General features: G+C 39.6%; 2 protein-coding genes across 2 annotated transcripts in view; one reads left to right on the top strand and one right to left on the bottom strand.

Annotated features, from left to right (window-relative positions):
• The window catches only part of CTPS2 (CTP synthase 2), a 143,881-nt gene that overhangs the window by 48,009 nt on the left and 71,050 nt on the right, over positions 1-24,822 (top strand). Inside the window, exons 9-13 of the mRNA XM_036746891.1 lie at positions 3,234-3,366; positions 5,415-5,503; positions 7,710-7,804; positions 10,563-10,625; positions 10,764-10,807. Of these exons, the coding sequence (XP_036602786.1) occupies positions 3,234-3,366; positions 5,415-5,503; positions 7,710-7,804; positions 10,563-10,625; positions 10,764-10,807 (424 nt within the window). The remainder of the gene's footprint in view (positions 1-3,233; positions 3,367-5,414; positions 5,504-7,709; positions 7,805-10,562; positions 10,626-10,763; positions 10,808-24,822) is intronic.
• Positions 20,117-24,200, bottom strand: S100G (S100 calcium binding protein G). The gene is made up of 2 exons (XM_036747748.1): positions 24,063-24,200; positions 20,117-20,221 (listed from the first exon to the last, which is right to left on the bottom strand). The coding sequence occupies exons 1-2, from the start codon at positions 24,198-24,200 to the stop codon at positions 20,117-20,119; spliced, it is 243 nt and encodes an 80-aa protein (XP_036603643.1).

Raw genomic sequence — 24,822 nt, 5'->3', positions numbered from 1 at the left:
ACCGAAAAGAGGCAGATGCTTCCTTATCTCTTTTCTGGAGGCAAGATTGGTCATGATAATTACTTAGCAGTGGGCTTCATTTTACTGTTCTTTTCATTTACCCTGTTGGAGTCGTTATGCAAATTGTGGAACTTGTTTTTTCGAAAGTCTTCAATATGTGTTTGCCTTTTGCTCATGCACTTTATCTCATAAAAGTGTAGTGAAGGCTATATGGCTCCATGCCTTAGTGGGCAATGCAATGAGGCTGCCTTTGTGTAAAATAAATTAGCACAAGCCTTAAGATCATTTACTCCCCAGCTGTGTTGGTTTTAGGGTTTTGTTTTGCCTTGTTTCAATATTCCTTATTTGTCGGTGACATTCAAAACAACTATGACTTATGCATTACTAATACAATGCATCATACACATCTTGTGAGCTTCGCCTCCTTTTAACCTACTTGTAATATTAATGTGAAGGAATGATCGCCTACACCATGTAAAGAATTTGTGATAGTCTGGGCTGGTGGAGGGAGGCTACAGATTCTTTTTTCCCCTGAAGAAAAGGCTAACAGTGCCACAGACTTAATACCAGGCTGTCCTTTAATGTTTCACTTTGCATAGAGCTCCAGACATGAACAACTTTTAAAATAGCACCTTTTAATGTCAAAGGAAGATGGGAAATCTTTCTAGAATAACTGTCCTGTGAAATTTTTGAATTTTCTCATGATATTACTTTCTCATGAGATTTCTCATGATATTCTGAATAACTTCCCAGTCCACAAGTGTGTTCCCTGTCCATAACACCCTGTCTCCCATCTCTGTGTCTTTTCACTGACTGTCCTCCCCATGCCTGCAATGGTCTTCCCTTTCTCCCCTTTACCTCTGCCTCCTGCCATCCTTTAAGATTTAATTAAAATCCTTAACTTCTGCAGGAGGCCCTTCTGAACCCCACCCAAACCCGAACACATACTATTAGCATCTTTCTTCTTATCATTTCAGCCACGTCCGATGATCCATGACCTCATTTGGAGTTTTCTTGGCAAAGATATTGGAAGTATCTTTCCAATTCCCTTCTCCAGCTCCTTTAACAGATGAAGCAACCGAGGCAAACAGGGTTAAGTGACTTGCCTAGAGTCACACAGTTAGCAAGTGTCTGAGGCTAGATTTGAACACAGGTCCTCCTGACTCCAGGGTTAGCATTCTACTGCCTATGCTCCCTAGCTGCCCACATTCTCTGAGGTCACCTTCCACTTGTCCTGTATATACTTTGCATATACCTGGTTGTTTACATGTTGTTTCATCCATCAGAATGTAAGCTTCTTGAGAACGGGGAGTATATTTTTGTCTTTCTTTGTGTCTCTAGAGTTTAACACGGTACCTGGTCCATAGTAAGTACTTAATAAATTGTTACTCATTGATTGACTAACTAACTGTGCTTGTTTAGGGTGAACTCTTCATTTGTCAGCAGAGTATCTGTCCTTAGGTAAAGCCGAATTGGTCTAAAAAGAGCTTTTAGTGAAAGTGTGAGATGACACACAGTATAGTGACTGATTTTGGCTTAAGAGGGCTGGTGGTAAAGCATTCCTTCTTCTTGGAAGATAGGTAGGTGGTGGACTACAGGCATAGCATGAGGCATACGTTTTTAGATATCACTAATGTATTGGCTTATTTGGATTAATTGTAACTCCTTCTTACAAGACAGGTTTTAATGTGACAGATTTTTTAAAAAATTTAAAACATCCATAAATTTAGTTTTGAAAAAAGAGATACAAACCAGTCATTAAAAAAATTTGTTTCTGCATTTATTTACCTTTTGTAATTAGGCAAAGGCAGAATATTTTTGAGAAATCTAGAGTTTTCTAATCAATGAGTTTCTAAACTCATGAGAACAGTCTTTGTTTAAGCCTCAGGGGGCTCAATTCATTGGCATTTACCAGGACCGAAAGTGACAAGAATCACTAAAGTACGCAGGTGCTGTCAGCACCGAAAAATTGTTCAGGGCATAGAGACTGTGTTTAGACATAAGTTCCCTGAAATAATCCACGGAATTCTTAGGTAGCATTATTATTTGCTGATTTTCTCATCAGCAGTCCTGTCTTTGTGAAGTTCCAAAGCCGGTTGTACCAAAATATGCACATCTGAGTCAGACATTCCTCAGGCAATGTATCTTTTATGCGCAGGACATTCTCGAAGTGTTAGGGCAGTTTTAAACTATTAAAACTAAGTTATTAAAGCCTAAGGCTGTACTAAAACTTGTGGGAGATGCTGTGTAAGGATGCCAGTGAGCTTCAGCTACAAAAACAGTACTACATGGATGGTATCCCTAACTTCCAAACATTTAAAAAATGTCAACAAATGGCAGGAGAGTTCATAGCTAAAGTCTTTACCACTGATGGGGGGAAGCGGGGAGCAGTAGCTTTGAGTGTCTCAGATCATGGCAGCTAGCAGTAGCCTATATATACCTTAGTTGATGCCTTTACAAATCTTCACAAAGAAGCAATGTACAATTTTCAAATACTCCTGAACAAGTCTGTGATTTATAGTTTCTTAGCTGTATTGTTTGGGCGCCTAGGTGGTGCTGTGGATAGAGCACCAGGCCTGGAGTCAGGAAGACTCATCTTCATGAGTTCAAATCCAGCCTCAGACACTTACTAGCTGTGTGACCTTGGGCCGGTAACTTATTCCTGTTTGCCTCAGTTTTTTCATCTGTCGAATGAGCTGGAGAAGGAAATGGCAAACCATTCCAGTATCTTTGCCAAGAAAACCCCAAATGGGATCCCAGAGGGTCAGATATGACTGAAGCGACTGAACAACAAAAACTATTATTGTTCAAACCCTGAAAACAGTCATATGTGAATAAGATTCTGTCTTGACTAAGAGCATCCCTCACATGGGCTATTTTCTTTCAAATCCTCAGAACTGTCTCAAGCTTCTTTTCTCACACAAATCTCCTTTCCCCCATTCTATCAGGTTTTAATTTTGTACAGGTCTCCTTTCTTCCTGAGATTACTTGTATATCCCATCTCCGGGATTTGTTTATGGTTTTGATATTTCCTGACAGATTCAAGGTGCTTTAGAAATAGAATTTTAGGTTCAAGAGTCTTATCGTAAGAGTGAGGCTTAACTATTGAGATTGATTAAAAAATGTGCTTTGCAACTAGACAGAATCTAAGTTAGGTCTTATAATGTGATGCCTTGGTATGATTTACATATTATGACCTTGTAAATAATTTGAAAAAAATTTTTTTTTGTCAGGTATGAAAGATTACAGAAAACGTGCTCCATAGCTCTGGTTGGCAAATATACCAAACTCAGTGACTGCTATGCATCCGTATTTAAAGCCCTGGAACACTCTGCTTTGGCGATTAATCATAAATTAGATTTAATGGTGAGACTTGACCTGTTTTTCCAGAATATTTCACTTATTAAAATCAGTGTTCATATTTAAAGAAACTAAAGTATGCTTTATAGAATTAAGCTGTGCATGTACCTATGAGTACAAATTTAAAACCATTTTTGGATGTAATAGAACTGATAGTTTTTAAAATCTATTATCAATAAAAAAGTGTTAGTCTCTAACTTGGCGAAGTAGAATGTAACTGTGTTATTAATAGTTATAAACCACTCTTGAAATTCTTGCATCTATATCATAAGGCATTATTAGATCACATATTTTGGCTTTTGTTATCTTTTGGTTATTCCTTGTGAGTTTTTAGAAGTAGCATTCCAGTTTGAAAATAAATTCTCAAATGCAACCCCTCGAGAAGGATCTGAGTTATAGCTCAATAATGGCTTTCTGGGTGGACATTAGTAAAGTCCATCATGGCCAAAGTCCACGATGAAGAGTATGTTAGGAGATGACGAACGTGAAAAAAAGATTAGATAGTATAACAATTAGCCCTTCTATAGTGCTCGTTATGTGCCAGGCACTGTGTTAAGCGCTCTAGAATTGATTTCTCATCTGATCCTCTTGGCAACCCTGGGAGGTAAGTGCTATTATGAGCCCCATTATACAGATGAGGACTGGGGCAAACAGAGGTTAACATGCCCAAGGTCACACAGCTAGTAAGTATCTGAACAAAGGGGAAGATACAAAAGAGTATAGGCATCCAAGAAACTGGATTGATCCCTTCATATTTCACCATCTATGTGTGTGTACACACGCATGCATGTGCATACATATATATGAATATATGCATGCACATAGATATGTGTGCACATATACACATGCTTATATGTATGAGCATGTGTGTGCACAGAATACACATATGCACACACATACATAGATGCACATATACACACACAATACATGCATGATGCACACATACATGCATACCATGTACCAAATGGCATGTGCAGGTGAAATATTCTAACATTTGATCAGACCTCAAGAATTACTTATTTTGAATTTCATTGAGATTAGATTCTCTAGCTGCATAAATTTACATGTGTAGTGATTTGTATTTTGTTCCTGACAGCAGGCTTTAGGGCTTGAGCAGCTTTCACATCCGTCTTTGCTCATCACCCTTTGCATTTATTGGGAATTATGATGTAATGAAAAGAAAAATGGCCTGGAAGTCAGGAAAACCGAGTTTCATCCTGGCCATGACACCAGTCAGTTGTATTAATTGGGTTTCCTCTTCTGTAGAAAACCAGGGATTTGGACTTTGATCCTCTCTAAGGCCTCTTGCAACTTTACCCATCCTAATTCTAATTTCATCCCAAATTGTCAGCCCCTGCCCCCTTGCCTTTACTCTGTAAAAATTGAAGCCAATTTAAGATCATATTCCAACAAAGATCCAAAACTAACATTTTTGTTAGAGAGTGAGACCTCCGTGAATAGGTGAGACTGGTACTGGAGATAAATGGGATTTTATCTAATAGAATTCATTACACCTAGATCTGATCTTTCAACTGGAATGTGATACAGCTTGCTATGTATTAATTACAATGAGACTCATATATAAATTTGAAAAGTGAGACTGTGATAATGTTTTATAGAGGAATTACCCCAGGACTACTTTATATATTAGAATGTCTTTGTGTAACTTGAAAGACTTACATGCAGCTTTTTAGAGTCTTTTGACTGTAATTTTATGATATTTGAAATTCATATTTTCCAGTATTCCCCCCCCCTTTTTTTCATAGAGGATGAGTTATGTTGGCTGCATCCTTTTGTGAGGCCTTTTCCTGATTTTCCACTCTCCCAAACTCCTCCCCCTCCTCCTGTACCTCCCCCCTCCAGTTACTAGTGCTTCTTTCCCAGAAACTGCCTTGAATTTATTTTATATCTGCGTATATATGAATTTGTTGTTTCTCTGCACAGAATGTAAGCTCCTTCAGGGTGGGGACTGTTTCATTTTTGTCTCTGCATGTGTAACATGATGCCTGGCACATAGTAAGTGCTTAATACATGCTTGTTGGTTTGTTTGTCAGTATATAGATTCTACTGATCTAGAGCAGTCTTCTGAGGTTGAGAACCCTGTGAGATTCCATGAAGCCTGGCAGAAGCTGTGCAAAGCAGAGTGAGTATCCACAACACTGTATACAATAGATGTTTGGGAGGATCTCTTCTGACTCTAGAACAGTCAGATCTCTTACTCTTTGTATAGTTTTCGTGCATTTCAAAATTTATTTATTTATTTTGGAGGGGGGAAGGCAAGACAATTGGGGTTAAGTGACTTGCCCAGGGTCACACAGCTAGTAAGCCTCAAGTGTCTGAGGCTGGATTTGAACTCAAATCCTCCAGACTCCAGGGTCTGTGCTCTATTCACTTCACCATCTACCTGCCCCTCAACATTTATTTTAAAAAAATATACTCAAGGTCACTAAATCCTACCTGTAAACATGATGGGAATTAGCTGGTGGAAGAGAGGGGAACGAATAAGTAATGTGCTGACTTCAAAATTGTATTATAGAATTGTATGTTGAAAGCTTTGACCTCCTGGAAGGGGTATATTTTGTTTTTGTACGGGTAAGTCATAAGAATGTTTGATATCTCAAGTTAAATTACAAGTGGTTTAATAATATTTGTTTTATTTTTATCTCATGTTTTAATAGTTTCCTGCTTTCACCATTTACCTGAGGCTTTGCTCTTCCATATGACTGATCATTCTCACATTTTAGTTTGGGGACCACCTAGATAGAATTATTTTATAGCACTGCATGTAATTTCTAAACACTCCATATATCAATCCATTGGAACATTGAGGTAGCCATTGATCTTCTCAGATGCTTTAGCTGATTTCAAGTGTATGCTTGAATTTAATAGCTCTTGGCATCATTTTATAATGCCTTTGCGGGGGGGGGGGGCAGGGAATAATCTCTTTTGAACAGAGTCTGAAACAAGATTTATTTTTTCTTGAATTAAATTTCCTCAGTTACTATGCGGTTCAAATGCCAAATGGGAACAAAGAAGACCAGAAAATATTCATTAGTTTTGTGTTTGTAACAACACTGTGGCTAGCAGCTCCTGTGGAGGTAGAAGACTAATAACACCAGCACACAGTAGGGCTGCTGGCATAGGTTCTTTGATCTGCTTTTCTAAGAAAAACAACTTTAAGGAGTTAACAGTCTCACTTTAATCAAACACACATATATCATTTACCTAGCTCAGGGGGAAAAGCCAACACCCTGAACTTTAGAGCAAATACAAATAGAAATTACAAACAGAAAATATCAACAGATCAAATAACACAATTCAACAGACAGGCTTTGTCTGATCAAGACATCACATACATAGTTACCAAAAAGAGAAGCACCAACATTTGGGTTTTCTTCAAAGTTGGGGGGCTCCAGCAGCTACCCAGAGTCTCCACATCAACAGTCTTCCAGTGAGTGAGACCCCAAACAAAATGCCTCTGAGTTTATATACCCTTCTTAGGGCCCAAAGACTCCACACCTAATTAGCAAAAGGTTGTGGGCCTGAGGCTTCACACCTAGTAAGACTTAATCAAAGGTACTTGATTACTTTAGCATTCTAAAAGAGAAAACAGTAAAAAAGTCCCACCTTAATTAATATTACAGTGTTATACCGAATAGTACCACATAGTGATTCAAACTCTCTTCATCCTTGGGAAGATTTCAAGAAGAGAAGTTGTGACAGCCAGTTCATAAATAATTATTGTAGACTGTTGAACTGACTTCAGATCATATACCTACTTCAGGCAAAGTAACCAAGCTGCCACTATCTTTCAGTACATGAGTAAAATTGAAATGAAGCAATTGCTGCAATTCATAAGTGCTTTTGACCATTACTAAATGTTAAAAAAAATATACACAGGCAATGGGGCGTAGAAATTTATCTTGCCCTATAAGATAGGAAGGGAAAAGGGGATGGGAGGGGAGGGGGGTGATAGAGGGGAGGGCTGACTGGGGAACAGGGCAACCAGAATATACGCCATCTTGGAGGGGTTGGGGGAGGGTAGAAATGGGGAGAAAATTTGTAATTCAAACTGTTGTGAAAATCAATGCTGAAAACCAAATATGTTAAATAAATAAATTTAAATTAAAAAAAAATTTAAAAAAAACGGAAAAAAAATGTTAAAAAAAATTTAGAATTATGCAGGGCTGTGCTTTTGCTTTTTAAAATCTAATTCACATTTAAAAACCCAGGTAGGTATAACGGTGCTTATTCTTCATGTTTGATTTACTATTCTCTAGGAATGGTGGTGGTAGATAATAAAAGGAAGGATGGACACTTACCTTGAACCTTCTTGTGGTTGTTTACAGTGGTATTCTAGTACCAGGAGGCTTTGGCTATAGGGGCACAGAGGGAAAACTCCGGGCTATTTCTTGGGCAAGAACAAAGAAAGTACCTTTTCTGGGTAAGACTCAGCTCATACGATTAACAATATAATGACCTAATTTATCTCATTTTTGAGAAGTAGTAGGGTTGGAAAGTAATCTTTATCTGGGTTTGATAATATCACAGGTTTCAATTTGGAGATACGGGGTGGAGAGCGCAGTCCTATTTATTTTGTTTTGGTAAGTGAGGAGAAGTTTTTTAGCTTGATTCTGTAAAATGGAGGAATTTACCTCTATAATCTTTTATAGTCCTAAACCTGTGATCTTAGGTAGAACAAATGTTGTTTAGCCAAAGTGCCATTGGACTTTGAACGAGAATCGTATTCAGTTGCCTACTGCACCACTAACTAGCTGTATGACCCTGGACAAGTTCTTTGAAATCTCAGTTTTTTTTTTGAGGGGGAAGGCAGGGCAGTTGGGGTTAAGTGACTTGCCCAAGGTCACACAGCTAGTAAGTGTGTCAAGTGTCTGAGGCCGTATTTGACCTCAGGTCCTCCTGACTCCAGGGCCGGTGCTCTACTCACTGTGCCACCTAGCCGCCCCTCAATTTTTCTGTCTGTAAAATAGGAATAATACTTTCTTTTCCTCTCTGCGAAACATTGTGAGGTCAAGTCTTTGTAAACTGTTAAGGATACAAATATGAACTTCAGGTATGATGCTGGCAGTGTTTCCTCTTTTTTTCCCCCCCTATTGTCAGCCTCCTTGGATGCCTGTACCCTTTGTCTTTCTTCCTCTCTTTCTGAGCCCTTTGGCATTTTCTTAACCACAACTGCTCAGTGACCTCTAGTTCCTTTGTGGTTGCCTTACTGCAGTCTCTCACCAAGATTTGACCTCTTCTGCTAGGGCGCCTCATAAATGGTGTAGTAGAAAGTACATTGACCTTGGACATAAAAGTCCTGGGTTTAAATCCTAGCCGATTTTTCTGTTGTTCAGTCATATAAGTTGTGTCCAACTCTTCATGACCCCATTTGAGATTTTCTTGTCAAAGATACTGGAGTGGTTTTCCATTTCCTTCTCCAGCTCATTTTGTAGATAAGGAAACTGAGGCAAACAGGATTAAATGATTTACCCAGGATCACACAGCTTAGATAATAAGAGTCTGAGGCCAGATTTGAACTCAGGTATTCCTGACTCCAGGCCCAGTGCTTTATTACTGCTCCACCTAGCTTTATGGTTATGATTAATTCACTTTATCTTTCTGAGCCTCATTTTCTTTTTCTGAAAAATGGAGACTTTCCAAGATTCACCTCACAGAAGTGTTATGGGGAAGAGTGCTTTGTAACTATTAAAATGCCATGTAAATACATATTATTGTTATCCTCTTTCTACTCCTCCTTCCAGTTTCCTTATGAGTAAAAATTGACAGCCCAGAGTAGTTACACATTTTGCATATTCCAAAAGTGGTCAGAATGGCCTAGTTTTCTCAGCTGTAGAACCTAATCATCATCAGAGACTAAGTGTAAAAGGCAACTAGGTGGCCCAGTGGATGGAGTTCTGGGTCTGAAATCAGGAAGACCTGCATTCAAATCTAGACTCAGACACTTATTATGAGCAAGTCACTTTAACTCTGCCTCTGTTTCCCAAACTGTAAAATAGGGATAGTAATAGCATCTGTGTCCCGTGGTTGTTGTAAAGATGAAAGGACATATTTGTAAAAAAGCACTTCGCATAGTTTTTGGCACATAATATGTGTTTAATAAATGCTTATTTCCTTCCTTCTTTCTTTCCTTTCCCTTTCCTCCCTCTCTTCTTTTTTTCCTTCCTTCAGAAATTATTATTTTGCTATTATATTAATAACCAATTATTAAACTTGGATCCAGGTTTTTTCTCCTTTACTTCCTCATTTAGGACCCAGCCCCTCTAGGCCAGTCAGTTAGTCTCTGAAGGACATGTTTGATTGATGAGATATTCTTAATCTTTGGGGAACATGCTCCTTGATGTTGAATGGGACGCCATTCAACTAGGAGACCTTACTTCTGTTTAGAGTGTAAACAGCAGCTAATCTAGGAAAATTCTTGCACCAAAGAAATGAGCCCTTGTCATTGTACCCTTCCATTGGAGTTCAGGGTGACCTAGCTTATGAAGGAGAAAACCAATCAGAGTGGTCTGGATGGAGATGGGTTCTCCTGTCCAGATTTTTGGAGACCGTTGAGTCTCATGATCAAACCACTTTCTTAGCAGGAGGAGCTGAAGACTTCTAGCCTACCTCCTTATTAAATGTCCAACAATCAGGATTGATTTCTCCTGTCAGGGGCGTCCCTTTTACAAAGGTATTTAAAGCATTTATTGTCTTCATGGTTTTGTTTTTGGTTATTGAGAAAAATCACTGATTATCAATTTATTGACTGTTAGCTAGCCTAATTAATAAATTAACTATTAATTACCCAGAAACTCTCTCTTAAGGTTTTTCATTTGTCATCCTTCCTTCCTTCCTTCTTTCCACCATCCTCCCTTCCTTCATTCCTTCTCTCAATACCATGTAGAGAAATTATAATTTGTGTTAGTGATAGAAAGATCCAGACTAATGTAATCATGATTCCTTAAGTGAGAGGCCACATAAATCTGTATCTTGGTGCTATGATTAGGAAGAAAGGCAGTAAAGGAATAAGCATTACCAAGTACTTTCTATGTGCCAGGCACTAGGCTAAGTAAGCACTTTCAGATCTCTCTTTGGATCAATGGAAGTCAGGCAAAGACCTTTCATTAGGTATATTTGTAGTTATGTTCACAGTTTTTCATATGCAGTGTTGTCATGCGTTCTCCCTTGTTCTTCTACAGGAATTTGTTTAGGGATGCAGTTGGCAGTGGTGGAATTTGCCAGGAACTGCCTTGGTTGGAAAGGTGAGTCTAGGGCTCCCTCAAGGCCTCACTTCAATCAGTTCTTTCATTTAAAAAGCCTCAGATAAACAAAAACTCACCTTATTTAAGGGAAATTGGTGAAATAAGCTTTACTGAAATTTTTTCTTTCTTAATGCCCAGATGCGGATTCTACAGAATTTGTCCCAAACACCAGCGTTCCTGTTGTAAGTGACTATTTTTTTTTTACTGATTTTGATGATTTTGTATCCTTACTGTTTCCTAAATGCGTAAAGTATGGTATGTTTCTTATATTATCAAAATGTAATTTTAATCATAAAATTATTTTTGCATCCAGATTCCTGTATGTCTTACATAACCTATTCTATGAACTTTTCACTAGAGTTTCAGTCCTTAACCTTCTTCTGTTCCAACTATTTTCTTTTCTCTTTTTTTAAAGTCATTTTATAATTGTTTGCAATTTCTCACCTTCCCACTTCTCCCCTGCCCCAGTTGAACAACAACAAAAAAGGAACATTGTAAAAAAAAATAAACACAATAAAGCAAAGCAAATTCCCACATCAGCAATGTCCAAAACTGAATGTCTTTCTGCATCTTGAGTCCATCACCTTTTTGGCAAGGGGTGTGACCCAGCACTTTTTAAAGTCTACATACTTTAAGCAGTGAAATCGGTGTATATTATCATAGATCAATAATTTTAGGGCCAGTATAGTCTATATTGTTCAATTCCTAGGAATTCTTCAAGGCTCAGTCCAAATGTCACCTCTTCCTTGAATCTTTCCCTCATCTATTCCAGCTGTCACCACCATCTTCTTCATATACAACTAGAATTATTGACCTTCCTATGAACTCTCATGGTATTTTGTATTATCTTTGGGTCCCCAGAGCCTAACAGGGGAAGGAGGAGGAGAGTAAATGTAGAGTGTAAGTTCCTTGAGAGCAAGAACTGTCGTTTGCCTCTTTTTATCTCCCCAGTGCATAGCACAGTGCCTGGTATATAGTAGGTGCTTAATAAATGTTTACTGATTGATATAGTGACTACCATGTACCAGGCATTGCACGCTTTACAGATATCTCATTTGGTACTCATAACAGCCCTGGGAAGTAGATGCTATTATTAAAACCATTTTACTGGGCAGCTAGGTGGTGCAGTGAGTAGAGCACTGGCTCTGGAGTCAGGAGGACCTGAGTTCAAATTTGGCCTCAGACACTTGACACATTTATTAGCTGTGCCACCTCGGGCAAGTCACTTAAACCCTAATTGCTCTGCCTTCCCCCTCCAAAAAAAATAATTAAAACAAAACAAATATAGTTGAGAAAATGGAGGCAAACAGGGGTTAGGTGACTTGCCCAGGTCACATAGCGCCTAAGTGTCCGAGGCTGGATTTGACCTCAGGTCTTCCACACTCCAGGCTCAGCGCTCTGTCCGTTGTGCCATGTAGCATTTAATAAGTGTTATTATTAGAATGTTGAATCTGAACTAAAAAAAGCACATAGAGACAATACAGTGACTTTATACTCTAAAGAATTCAGACTAGTAGTTTTCAGATGTGCACTCTTTGCAAGACAATCAACCTTTATTAAGCCCTTGCTGTATGTCTGGCACTGTGCTAAGTGCCGGGGGTACAAAAAAGAAACAAAAGATAGTCCCTGGCTTCAAAGAGTTTACAATCTAGAAAACAATATGTTCCTGCTCTAAAGAAATTCATATACTTGTACTTTTGTGTACATGTCATAAGGGCAAAAGGAGGAGTCACAACAAAGATTAAGAAATAGCAGTGGAGAGGATTTTCAGTGGGGAGATTAAGGAAGGCTTCATGGAAGAGAAGACCATCTGATCTTAGCCCTGAAGGAGGCCAGTGTCTTGCAGGTGTGGGAGAAACAGCCTTCATGAATGCCAGGAGAAGGGAAAAGGCAAACTAGATGATCACAAGGTTACCAGTAGTCCTTTTTGGCCTATGGTCCACATGCAGGTGACAACCAGGACCAATGTGAAATTAAGGACATGGAATTTGAATCTGAAGAAGGGTCAGCCTGTAATGACATTTAGATTTGAAGATCTTTCCCACCCATTAGTAGGCTATGCAACCTGCTTATGTCACAGGAAGCCTGAGTCATATGTAGTGGAGGGAGCTTTCTGAGAAGAGAAGGAAAGGGTGCCACAGGAAATGCTGAGAAAGCGGTTAGAGCTGAGGTCGAGGGCAGATGTGTCCTAGCAGTGCTGTTGTGATTAGAAGTGACCGTTGTGCTGGATATATTGTTTTAGTGATTATTGGTGGCAAGGCCCCAGCAGGGGGCGGGAAGGTTATGGGGTGGAGTGGTTCTCTGCTGAGATAATGTGTATTGAATTCTTTGCTGCTATGATGGATCGGGCTTATTGGTTTGGGGATCTGGTTCTTTGGTGTCTGAATAAATGGTTTACTCCTTCTACCTTCCATGCGGAGAGGCTCTTATACTTTGCAGTACAACACCACATACGCATAGTTACAATCACCATTTATAGTGTGATCATTGCCTTGCTGATACACAGCCGTATCATGGCGTGTCTTAATGACGTGTCTAAAGAGTTTGTACCTTATCCCATAGGCAGTGGGCAGCTACTGAAGTTTTTTGAGCAGGTTAGTCAAGAAGATTATGTTGTAACTCTATGAACAGTGAATTGGAGAGTGAAGGGACTGGAGTCAGAAAGACCGTAACAATAACACCAGCCACGACAACAATAATAATAAAGCTGTTATTCTAGTCCAAAAGAAAGGCAGTAGGTACCTGAATTAGGGGAGTCCCTGTCAGTGTAAGTGGGGAGAGAAGGGTGGAACTGACAGGATTTGGCAACTTTTTGGGTATACCAGAAAAGTCAATGGGACCAAGTTGTTGTTCGGTCTTTTTCAGTTATGTCCGACTCTTCGTGACCCCATTTTGGTATTTTTCTTGGCAAAGATACTGGAGTGCTTCACCATTTCCTTCTCCAGTTTATTTTACAGACGAGCAAACTGAGGCAAAGAGGGTGAAGTGACTTGCCCAGGATCACACAGCCACGAAGTTTATGAGGCTGGATTTGAACTCAGGAAGATGAGTTTTCCTGATTCCAAGCCCAGTATTCTATCCACCACCAAAGCATCTGATAAAGCAGATGGTATTTTCAAGTTGTAGGTATTGGAAGTGCTGAGACTAATTAGGAGTCTGTGATGACTTCTCATTTACATGAGAAATGCTCCTTGATGTGAATTTGGAAATAGTTGTACCAGGCTAATAACTGCATGTGTGTTGTTTGTTTTTTTTTTTTTTTTCCCTTAAATGAGATTATTACTGTGGCATAGAAAAGTAACTTTGCCAGAAGAGGTCACTGTTACATAGCTGTAACAACCCCAGGCCTTTAATGACTCTTTGTCCTTCATACATTTTTCTTCTCAACCAACTTCTTTCAAAGTGTCCACTAAAGCCAAAGCAAATAAAATACTGGAAATATTACTGGTTTGTAATCAGCTGGCTGAAGAAAGTTATCCATGTCTTCAGCCTCTGAAACTACCAGCGTTTGGGTCAGTGATGAGGGGAAGGGATGAGGCTGCCGCGTTAATATTCTGAGCCCAACAAATGGGGATATTGGTACATAAAGAAACGCCTGATAAAAGTATCCCTGCTCACCAAGTTCAGGGCTATTGTTAAAACCTGTTTCATTGACAATAAATGTTGACCCTCTTGACCCTTCTTTAGGGCAGCTCTTGGGTATTAAAGCCTTCAAAGAAAACAGTAGACAAAGTGTCTAGATTCCCTTAGATAAAATAGAAAAAGGAGTAGGAAAAAGGAAATAGACTTTTTTAGATAAGGATGAAAAGGCTCAGCCTGAAAGCCTTTTTACTTTTCTCATTTGCTCAAGAAATGCATTGAATAACATTTTGTTTCATGGATTAGCATTCTCCCTCTCCCTTTCCCTGTCCCCCTCCCCTTTCCCTCTCCGTCTCTTCCTGTCTCTCTTTTTCCTTCTCTGTCTCTTCTCCCCTCCTCCTTCATTCTTTCCTTCTACCTCTCTTTCTTTCTCTCCTTCCCTTTTCCTCCTCTGATGCTTCTACAAGTCAGATTTCCTTGGTCTGTTCAAAGTCTTTTCTCTACTTGTTCATACTACATGTGGCTTGGTAACCAATGTAGCTATTTTGTGTTCTGCCCAGGTAAGTCGAGTCATTGATAATCACTGTCCTTTTGCTTTCTGCTGTGCCATATCCAAATTGTTTCATATCTTCTGGATAGTAAGAGTACTATCCCTGGAGTCAGAGAGGACCTGGATTCAAATCCTGCCTCTGACACTGCCTGTGTGACCTTGACTAAGATACTTAACTTTCCTAGGCCTCATTCTCCTCCTCTATAAAATGAGGGGGTTTGGGTAGATGACCTTTGGGGTTCCCTCCCTCTAAATATATGGTACCATGGTCTTAGTCAAATAAATGATTGCGTTACTACTGTGCACTCGGTGCTCTTTTTCTGTTTCGTTGGTGAGAGAGAATTTCACTTTTTGCAACCTTCATTTATTTAAATTGCAGCATGATTCTGAAAAATCACTTGTAGAAGAGAGAACTGATTTTCTAAAAGGAGAAAAAAAATTAGTGAATATTCAAAGCAATAGCATCCTTAAGCCAACACTCTGAGACAGCCTGAGACTGTAGGCTTTGACATGCTAATGCCAGTTTTAGTCATTTATCTTGTCTATCACTTTCTCTCCACAGTGCCTTCAAGGTTAGATTTAATTTTAAGTCAAGTTTTATCACGGCTGATTTGTGAAATATGCACAGATGAACAAGTTAGAGGATGGAGTGAGAGAATAAAAAATACCATGACAATGAGATTTGGAAAGGACCATAAAGGTCCCAGTTTACACAGGAGGTGCTGAGGTGAAGCGACTTGCCAAAATCCACCCAGGTAGTAAATACCTGAGGCGGGATGTGAATCCTGGCCTTTTGACACCACATCTGGCCCTCTTCAATCTCACCACATTGCTTCCTTTGTCATCCATCACTTGATGCTTCTTTTAAGACAAAGCTTTATTTCAAATGTCTCTGTAATTAAAAAAAATAAAGAAGCTACTTGAATGAAATAAAGGAAAAAAGAAAAGAAAAAATAAGAAAAGAAAGAATAAGGGGCTAGTTAATTACAGATTTTGATTAGGTTTAGCCACTTCAGAAAACAGAAAAAAAAAAACTGAGGTTTATATGTTTCCTATCCTGAGACAGAGAAGTTTCATAACTTTTTAGAAAAAGTTCATTATTTTAAAAGATGGAACTTATCCTCATGGAAGCAGTAGTTGAAATCCTGAGAAGAAAAAGACCCAGGACTAAACCTGGGGATATGTATTTGTAGGATTGCAAAGAGAGAGAAGAAAGGTCAGAGGAGTAGAAGGGGTGCAGAAGATAGGCTTGAGAGGCTAAGGGAACTTGTCTGGGGCTAATTGGCATGTCTGTTGCAGAGTTTAAAAGCTGCCCTAATGACATCATAAATATTTTTTTTTTTACAAAAATTTTGTTGATTTTGTTGCTTGCAGATCATTTGTAGCAATTAGTGAAAAGGATGTACAGTATAATGCTTAAGTCCAAAATGAATTGGACCGACTGTAAGTTTATAAGAAGTTCTGAGAAAGGGCATCATGACTTATGCAGAAACTTCAACAAAAAGGAAAAAAAAAGCCTTTTTATCCCTTGTTCATTATAGTAACCACATCCTCCTTCCAAACTTCCTTATTACTGTTGAGAACTCCACCCAGGCCTGCAAGCTTGGTGTCATCCTTTCTCACTCTGTCTCACTCCCCAATCAGTTGCCAAGTCCTGTCCATTTTGCAGCATATCTTAAATACACTGCCTTCCCTCTGATACTGCCACCTTCCTGATAGAGCCCCACATCACCTTCTGCCTGGACTATTACTGCTGGTTTGTTTGCTCACCACAAGGCCAGTACAGCATCTACCCATCTATCAAAGTGATCTTACTATGTAACCCTTCCCTATCCCATAAACTCTAGCGGCTCCTTGTCACCTCTAGGACCAAATAGAAAACCCTGTGTTTGGCATTTGAAGCCCTTTATAATGTGCTCTCTCTACCTTTCCAGTCTTCTTACATTTAAACCCCCTCTCCCCGCACAAGTCTTCTATCTCGTAGCACCGGCTTTGTTGCCATTCTTCCCACTGGACTTCATCTCCCAAACCTGGGCATCTTCCCTGGCTGTCCCCCATTCCTGGAATGCTCTCCCTCCTCCCTTCCACCTCCTGGCTACTCTCAAGGGCCAGCTAAAATCCTACCTCTTATAGGAAGTCTTTCCTAATTCCTCTTGATTCTATTTAATTATTAATTATTTTATTAATTATCTCCAGTTTATCCTATATATAACATACATAGCTGTTTGCATTTTGTCTTTCCCCTTTAACTGTAAGCTCCTTGAGGGCAAGGACTGTCTTTTACCTTTCTTTATATCCCCAGTGCTTGGCATAGTGCCCGGCACACAGTAGATACCTAAGTAAATGTGTACTGACTGACTAGAGCACAGGAAAGAGATGAGGGCTGGATATGTAGATTCGGAATGTATGGAGATGCCAGATGAATCCATGGCAGCTGAAGATGCATTGAGAAAGACTGTACAGGGACAAGAGGAAGGAACCTAGTATTTATAATAGTAATATAACCCTGCAATATTCTAACATGTTAAGAGGTGGGGCATGCATGTTGATCCTGTAAAGGAGAGAGAAATAATTATCTGTTTGACAGACAGAAAGGAAAACCACAACAAAGCAATGTTGTGAAAGCCCAGACAGGTAGGCCCTCTCTCCTATGGAGAACCTGTGGCCTTGAGGCCACATGTGGCCTTCTAGGTCCCTGGGTGCAGCCTCTTGACTGAGTTCAAGTTTCACAGAACAAATCCTTTTATGAAGGAGATTTGTTCTGTGAAGTTTGCATTCAGTCAAAGGGGATTTGTTCTGTGAAGTTTAGATTCAGTTAAAGAGCCACACTTGAGGACCTAGGAGGCTACATGTGGCCTTCTAGGTCCTCAGGTGAGGCCTTTTGACTGAGTCCAAGTTTAACAGAACAAATCCTTTTATGAAGGGGATTTATTCCGTGAAGTCTGGATTCAGTCAAAGGGCCACACTTGAGGACCTAGAGGGCCACACATGGCCTCTAGGCTTCAGGTCCCCCACTCCTGGGGTAGGGTATACAGAAGGAGATTGTTATTCTCTTGTCTTGCAATCCTGTTGCCTTTGGACTTTAAATAGAGGGAGGGTTAAATAGTTCCATTGGTAAATATGTACTTTAAGAACATAAGACTCTTTGTTCTAATTAGACTTTGAAAAGATAATCAGTTGGGTCCTTATGTTAGTTTAGCCACTTCTTGGTTTTCATTTTTTGCTTTGAAGATATGAAATGTAATTCTCTTGAATTTTCTCTTTGGGTTTAGTACCTTCGGTTCTCTAATTAGGAACTTTCTGTAAGAGCACTCAGTGCCATAATGACTCATAGCTTTTAATTTCTATAGCCTCATTATTCCTGGCATACTGGATCAGTCATGATATTCTTCATCAGAATATCTTATATCTTAAAGATTACTTTTAGCATGTTTATTTCATCAGTTGGACCATGTTATTTATGATTGAAGGAACCTATCCTTGACTTTTATCAAATATGTTGCCATGTCAAGGTCTATAGCAAAGCAAATTCTGCTTAATTACCCTGAGAAGCCTTTTATTCATCACCCTTGATTAGGAGGGTACTACAGACAGGTGATGGACTTTTATCTAGAACATAGGTTCTTAACCTGGAGTCCATAGACGGTCCCCCCACTCTGGGGATCTGTAGATAGATTTCAGGGGGACTCTGAATTTGGATGGGAAAAAATTGCATCTCTTTCTCAATATATTTGGTTTCCTTTGTAATCCAATGTATTATATTTTTTGGATTTAAAAGCATTATTCTTATAGGTTTAACTAGACTGCCCTAGGAGTCTCTGTCTCTGTTTCTCTCTCTCTTACACACACACACACACACACACATGCACACACAGACACACACACACAGACACAGACACACACACACACAGACACACACACACACACACCCCACATTAAAAAAAAACTCTTAAGTTGGAAACCAAGTAGGGAACTGATGTTTTGGTGAATTTAGATTGTAGAGTGACCTCTGGAGACAAGCTTCCCTCCACATTAACCCCCTATTGTATACTGTAAATGACAAGCCTTTCCCACTTACTGTGTAAGAGAAAAATCATTACTGTATACTACGACTGTTTTGGATGTATTCCATGTAGAACTGAAAATCAAAGTGCTAATGCATACTAAGCAGCACTAAGTCAAGGACGCTTGGGTAGATAGATTGGTCTGTCTGACTTATGAGTTTTACTTTCTGTTTTATTTAGGAGCCTTATTTAAACTTGGAGTGTATTTCCCAAAGGAGTTTTTCATTGTTGGGAACCCGGGGTTTAAGGAGTATTTTTCTAGTGGCTTGTGGAAAAGGCCATTGATTAACGGGGTCTGTGGCAGGTTATTAGTATGATATGAAAACTCTGAGGGTCTTCCCCTCTCGGATTGATTCTTTTGGGAATACACACCAGGCCATCTTTTGCCTCAATTCTTGCCTAGCCTTTAATCACTAAATTGGTGTTGCCTCAGACAAACTGAGAGCTGAGAAAGACCTTAGCTTAAAAAAGGCCACAATCTCCCACTGCATCAAGGACCATCACCAGTTGTCCTGCCCTACGTCTTGCCACTGGACTCCAGTGACTCTGGAGGAGAGAGTGAGGCTGACGACTTTGCACAGTCCTGCCTCGCTTAAATCCAGTTGACTTGCAAGTCAAGACATCATCCTCCTGATGTCATTGGTCCTCTTCGAGAATGAAGGACAAACAACGGTATGATGTGGGATCATTGCTAGTGTAGGTCAGTTATGGTGGCTCCTCATTTTCCAGATTGGGTTACAGGCCTATCTAGGAAGTGACTTAGTCAATGTCATATAGCAAAATAGACTGAGAACAATGCCTAGAACCTAGGACCTAGAACCTCCCAGGCCAGGACTCTTGCTTCTATACCAGAGCTGTTTCATGACTCCCTCTGGCAGTCTAAGGACCCCTTCTCAGAATATGTTTTCAAATGCACAAAATAAATTATATTGGATTGCAAACCTAACCAATCAAATGGAAATAAAGATGTAAATTTTTTCTTATCCAAGTTTATGGGGACCCTATGAAATCAGACTGGGCGGGGTGGGGTCCATCGACCCCCATTTAAGAACTCCTTTTCTACATCAGCTCCCTCCTTCTATTCCCTCATAAAGCTTCTCTGCAGAATACATTTACAAAGTGAAGAATATTTAAGAATACCTTTATTAATAATACATTGATTTCCTAACTAGGATCATACAAGGCAGAAGAATAAAAACTTGTGCTTAATGGTAGCTGCTCAGGGGTTTTATGGCTTATGGCAAGAGTATAGCTCTCTCTTGGTAGCATGCTGCTTGCTTGTTTCCCAGGGGAGGAGCTCACAGGGATATCTTTTTTATCAGGATCTGGAATTCCTCAAAACTGACTTCTCCATCACCATTCTTGTCCAGTTCTTTAAAGAGGTCATCCAGACTGGTTGGCCCCTGGTTGAAGATAAAGAGTGTTAGTGGGTGGGGGAAAGGGAGAGAGAGAAGGCCAGTCAGGTGCTGTTTTATTTCTGTCATCAACAAAAGAGAAAGTGTTGGCTTTGCTTTCCTGGAAAGGCTGTGACTATATGCTCTCAGGAGAACTTCCGGTTGTATTTTAGTAGTGAGAATGCTGATGTCAGCAGAGAGTGTGGTATGATGGAGAGACAGTTGGACTTGATATTTAGAACATTTGAATTTGAACCCAACTTTAGATATGTATTAGCTGGGTGATCCTGGGCAAGTCACCTAGCCTGGATAATCTGTAAAATGAGATTGTGCTTTGTAAACCTTCAAGCATCATATATGGCTCGGAAGTGCCTCTAATTATATTGCTTTATCATCATCAAAATGTTGGTACCTCGGGCATAGGCATCCCTCTAGGGTTTTAGAAATAGCAATAGCCCATGAAGTTCAAATAATCCTAGGAAATAGGTAATACCAGGCTCCTAAATAAGTGAACAAACTATTCCTACTCCCCTGTGCAAGAATATAAAAATCAGAGATCTAGAGCTGGAAGGGATCTTAGAGGCCATCTAATCCAACCCCCTCATTTTACAGGTGAGGAAACCAAGGCCCAGTTAAGTGCCTTGCCCAAGGTCACACAGTTAATACATGACAGAGCTGAGATTTGAATCCAGGTCTTCTGACTTCATAGCCAGCATTCTTTCTACTTTATCATGTTGTCGCTGCTTTCTAATAAAGATTGTTGCTCATTGTTGTATATCTCCGAAGCCTGACAGAGGTTTGTAGGGACCGTTGACATTCTTAAAAACCATTTACTAAATTATAGTGAAGTTACAATCTGGGTTTGTGAGCGCACTCTGGATCCTTGAAACATTAGCTTCCTCATAGCCACCCCTCGAGGTAGGTAGTCTAAGGATTATTATCTCTTCTTTGTAACTGTGGAACCGAGGCTCAGGGAGGCCACAAAGCTAATAAGGGGAGATGAGCTCGGGCTTGAATGTAGGTTTTCTGACTCCCAAGTTCGATGTTGCGCTCAAGGAACGAGATTGACGTTATTTTGTTTTTATTCTTAAGGCAGCTTCATATGAGAACAGTGGCAGGGAGGCAGAATCCTAGGACTTTGTGTGAGAAATCTTGGTGATGCATCACAATTACAAAAGTAAAGCATGAATACTATTCTGTTACTGATCTGTGGGCACCAAATATGTGCTTCTGTGTTGAAGTTTGTGCTAAGCATGAATGAGACTGTAATGCATCCATTCATCATGGTGAAACTAGAGACCAGGGTATGGGCTTGTTTTAAGTAAGTAAATCAATCAACAGGCCTACTTAAATAGTATTTGGAAAATGGATTTTTCAAAGGACTTTGGAGTATTTTGTTTCTCTGAGCCTTGAAAATATGCTCAGATGAGCTGTCCAGATTATTTTCTTATTGTTTATTTGTTCTTATGCTTATTTTTTATTTCTTAGGCCTGAATCTTAAAATACTTCTTTAAAAAAAGCAAAATTTTATTTTTCTTATTTTTTTCTATTTTCTTAAACCAATTTCTATTTCTAATAGTATATCCTTCTCAAAGGCCTTTTGTGTTTTACCTATTAAGGAAATGTCAGATTTTAATATGATAGTACTGCTTGGCCTGGCCCCACACTCTGGAGGGCAGAAATAAGCAATGGGTTGGAGTTATAGGAAGGTGAAGTTTGCCTGAAAGTAGAATTACAGATTTAGAGCCAGAAGGCGTCTCAGAGGTCACGTAGTCCAACTCCTCATTTTTTTCAGATGGAGAACCATGACCCAAATAGGGGGAGTGACTTCCCCAAAATCACACAGGTAGAAAATAGCCTAAGTAGGATTGGGACTTAATTCTTCTCTCTCCAAGTCTAGCAGTCTTTTCATCGCTTCCAAGGGGGAAAAAAACATCTTAGCAGTTAGAGTTGGGGCACCTAGGTGGCACAGTGGATGGAGCACTGGCCCTAGAGTCAGGAGGATCTGAATTCAAATTCGGCCTCAGACACTTACTTGCTGTGTGACCCTGAGTGAGTCACTTAATCCAAATTGCCTCCAAAACAAAACAAAAAGCCAATTAAAGTTGTCAAAAAATAGAATGAGGTGCCTTTAGAGTTAGAAGAGGGCCTGGGAGAGTGAGTTCCTTATCACTGTAAGTTCTATAGAGATAGTAAGTGACTACTTGTTAGGGATATGGTGGGGTCTGTTCATGCTTTGGGTAGGAAATGGATTGGATGGCTTAAAGCAGCAGCAATAATATTGATAACTAATCTTCACTTAGCACTTTGAAGTTTGCAAAGTATTTTACTAATATTATCTCATCTTATACTTAAAAACAACCCTAGGAGATTTGATGAATGATGAATGTTGAAACTTGGGCTACGATAAGATAAATGACTTACCCAGGGTCATACAGCTTGTTAAGTGAAAATAATAGCTAATGTTCATTCAGTACTTTAAGGTTTTTTTTAGAATGTTTTACAAATATTATCTCATTTTACACTTACAATGACCCTGGGAGATTTGGTGAATGGGAGGTATTATCATAAAATGTAGACTGAGATAATAAAGATGACTTACCCAAGGTCATACAGCTAATAAGGTGATGGAGGCAGGGTTTGAATCGAGCTCCTCCAAGACCAGCACCCTACTGACTAAGCAGCTTAACTGTCCCAACACCGAGATGCTATAATTTTAAGAGAAGCTGATTCTTTGTTTGAGAACTTGAGAGATGGAGAGGCTTAGGAAGGGGGAGGGGGGGAGGGAAATAAGAAGTTGCTCTTTACAGCATCACATTGACAATAAGTGTTTCTGAATAAAACCTACAAAGTAAGGCGACTTTATATAAAATAAATCATTGGGAGGCAGGATTGGATTCTAAGGAAATAGAATTCTGGAGGTCAAAGAGTATAATGCTTCTTTTCCATAGGAAAGAGGCTTTAAAAACAAGCAAATAGGGAGCAGAGACTCATCCCCTCTTCCCCCAAGGAAAATGTAGATGTATTTTTTTTTGGACAGTTTTAAGGTAGTTCTAAAATGAGATGTTATGGCAAAAGAAAATCAGTTCATTTCCAGGCATTGTCTAGAAATCAGTTGTTACCCCTTTTAAACAAGCCTTTTTGAATTAAATGGGTGGCCCTGAACAACCACATAAAAACTAGTCTTGTCACTGAAGATTTAGAGATATAGCTTTGTTTCTTCAATTATGGGAACCCCTGGAGAAAAGCGCATCATGGGAACTTGACTATGTATATTTGTTATAAGGATTTGTTTTTTCTTTTTCTTTTTTTAGTGGGGAGGGAGAGATGGAAGGGAAAGAAAACATACTTGTTAATTGATAAACGCGTACCAATTCATAGTATCTTTATGCTATTTGTAAAGTCGCTTAGAAATATAGAACAAACTTAAATGTTGCTGTTAACTCTCAGCTTGGCTCCTTTTGCCTTGTCTACTGCTAAACTTCACAAGCGTCTGTCCCCATGAAAATGGCAGATTTCACTCAATGAGATTGAAACTGGGGAGCTCAAGTACCCTGTGGGTGCTTACTTTGTGTTTTACCTCCTTTTTTGCAGGGGAGGTGGAGACAATCAGGGTTAAGTGACTTGCCAAGGGTCACACAGCTGGCAAGTGTCTGAGGCTGGATTTTAACTCAGGTCCTCCTGATTCCAGGTCCAGTGCTCTATCTACTGCACCACCTAACTGCCCCTGTGTAGGAGGTAAACTCTTACACTTAGGTGTCATATCTAGTCCTTCTGTCTCAGCCTCATCCTCACCCATGCACACATACACCCATTGTACGGCAAGGTGGGGCTGCTGAAGTTTACTCACCTTCAATAAATGTGGGAATTCTGCCTCAATTAGCAGTTTCAGTTCATCCTTACACAGCTGATCAGGGTCACCCTCCTTAGCTGCATATTTTTCAAAAATTTTTTTGAGTTCTTCAGGTGACTTTTTCGATGCACTCATTTTGTTTCTGTAAATTTAGAGGGAAATGAATTAATTGAAAAAAATGTCAGCCTAATATAGAATAGGTCAAATTAAAAGACCAGGCATTGTCAGTTGATGCAAAAATTTTCTTAGGTATTTTAAAATTCTGGACCTTCTTAAATGTGGCCCAAACCTGTACTTTATTTCATTGGTATAAGAAACCCTTGGTGAGGCAACCAATGCATATTGGTGACTGCTCTGCGATTTATTGTGTTAGAGAGAGGGGGGCTAAGTATTTACTCAGGTACATATACATATGTGTCAGAAGTGGGATTTTAACCTTGCCTCCAAGGCCAGCTCTCTATTCATTGTACCACATTGCCTCTGTCAGCAGCCTCTTAATTCTGAATGCCTTTAGTGGGGCTAAGCAATGCTGATAGGAAAAAGACAAGAAACAGAAGGATGTGAGAGAGAGGGGAGGGAAGATACATAGGATGGAATAGGACAATAGGGCGACTAGCAGGGGTTAGCTGATGGACTTCAGTGTCATCCCTGGTTTTCAGTGTTCCTTCTTAGAGGAAGGTAGAGAGGGATCTGAAGCTGAGAAAACAAGTTAGTAATCATTACCCATGAGCTTTTTTGTATCAGCAGTTGCTGAGTC

Source organism: Trichosurus vulpecula, chromosome 2 (assembly GCF_011100635.1).
Source record: "Trichosurus vulpecula isolate mTriVul1 chromosome 2, mTriVul1.pri, whole genome shotgun sequence".
NCBI lineage: Eukaryota > Metazoa > Chordata > Mammalia > Diprotodontia > Phalangeridae > Trichosurus > Trichosurus vulpecula.
This window is presented reverse-complemented; position numbering and strand designations above follow the sequence as displayed.

Excerpts from the sequence above, each read along its gene's own strand:
- S100G (XM_036747748.1), bottom strand. The coding sequence starts at position 24,200 with ATGAGTGCATCGAAAAAGTCACCTGAAGAACTCAAAAAAATTTTTGAA. Across the intron at positions 20,222-24,062 it reads AATTCCCACATTTATTGAAG|GGGCCAACCAGTCTGGATGA; the intron begins GTGAGTAAACTT and ends ATCTTCAACCAG.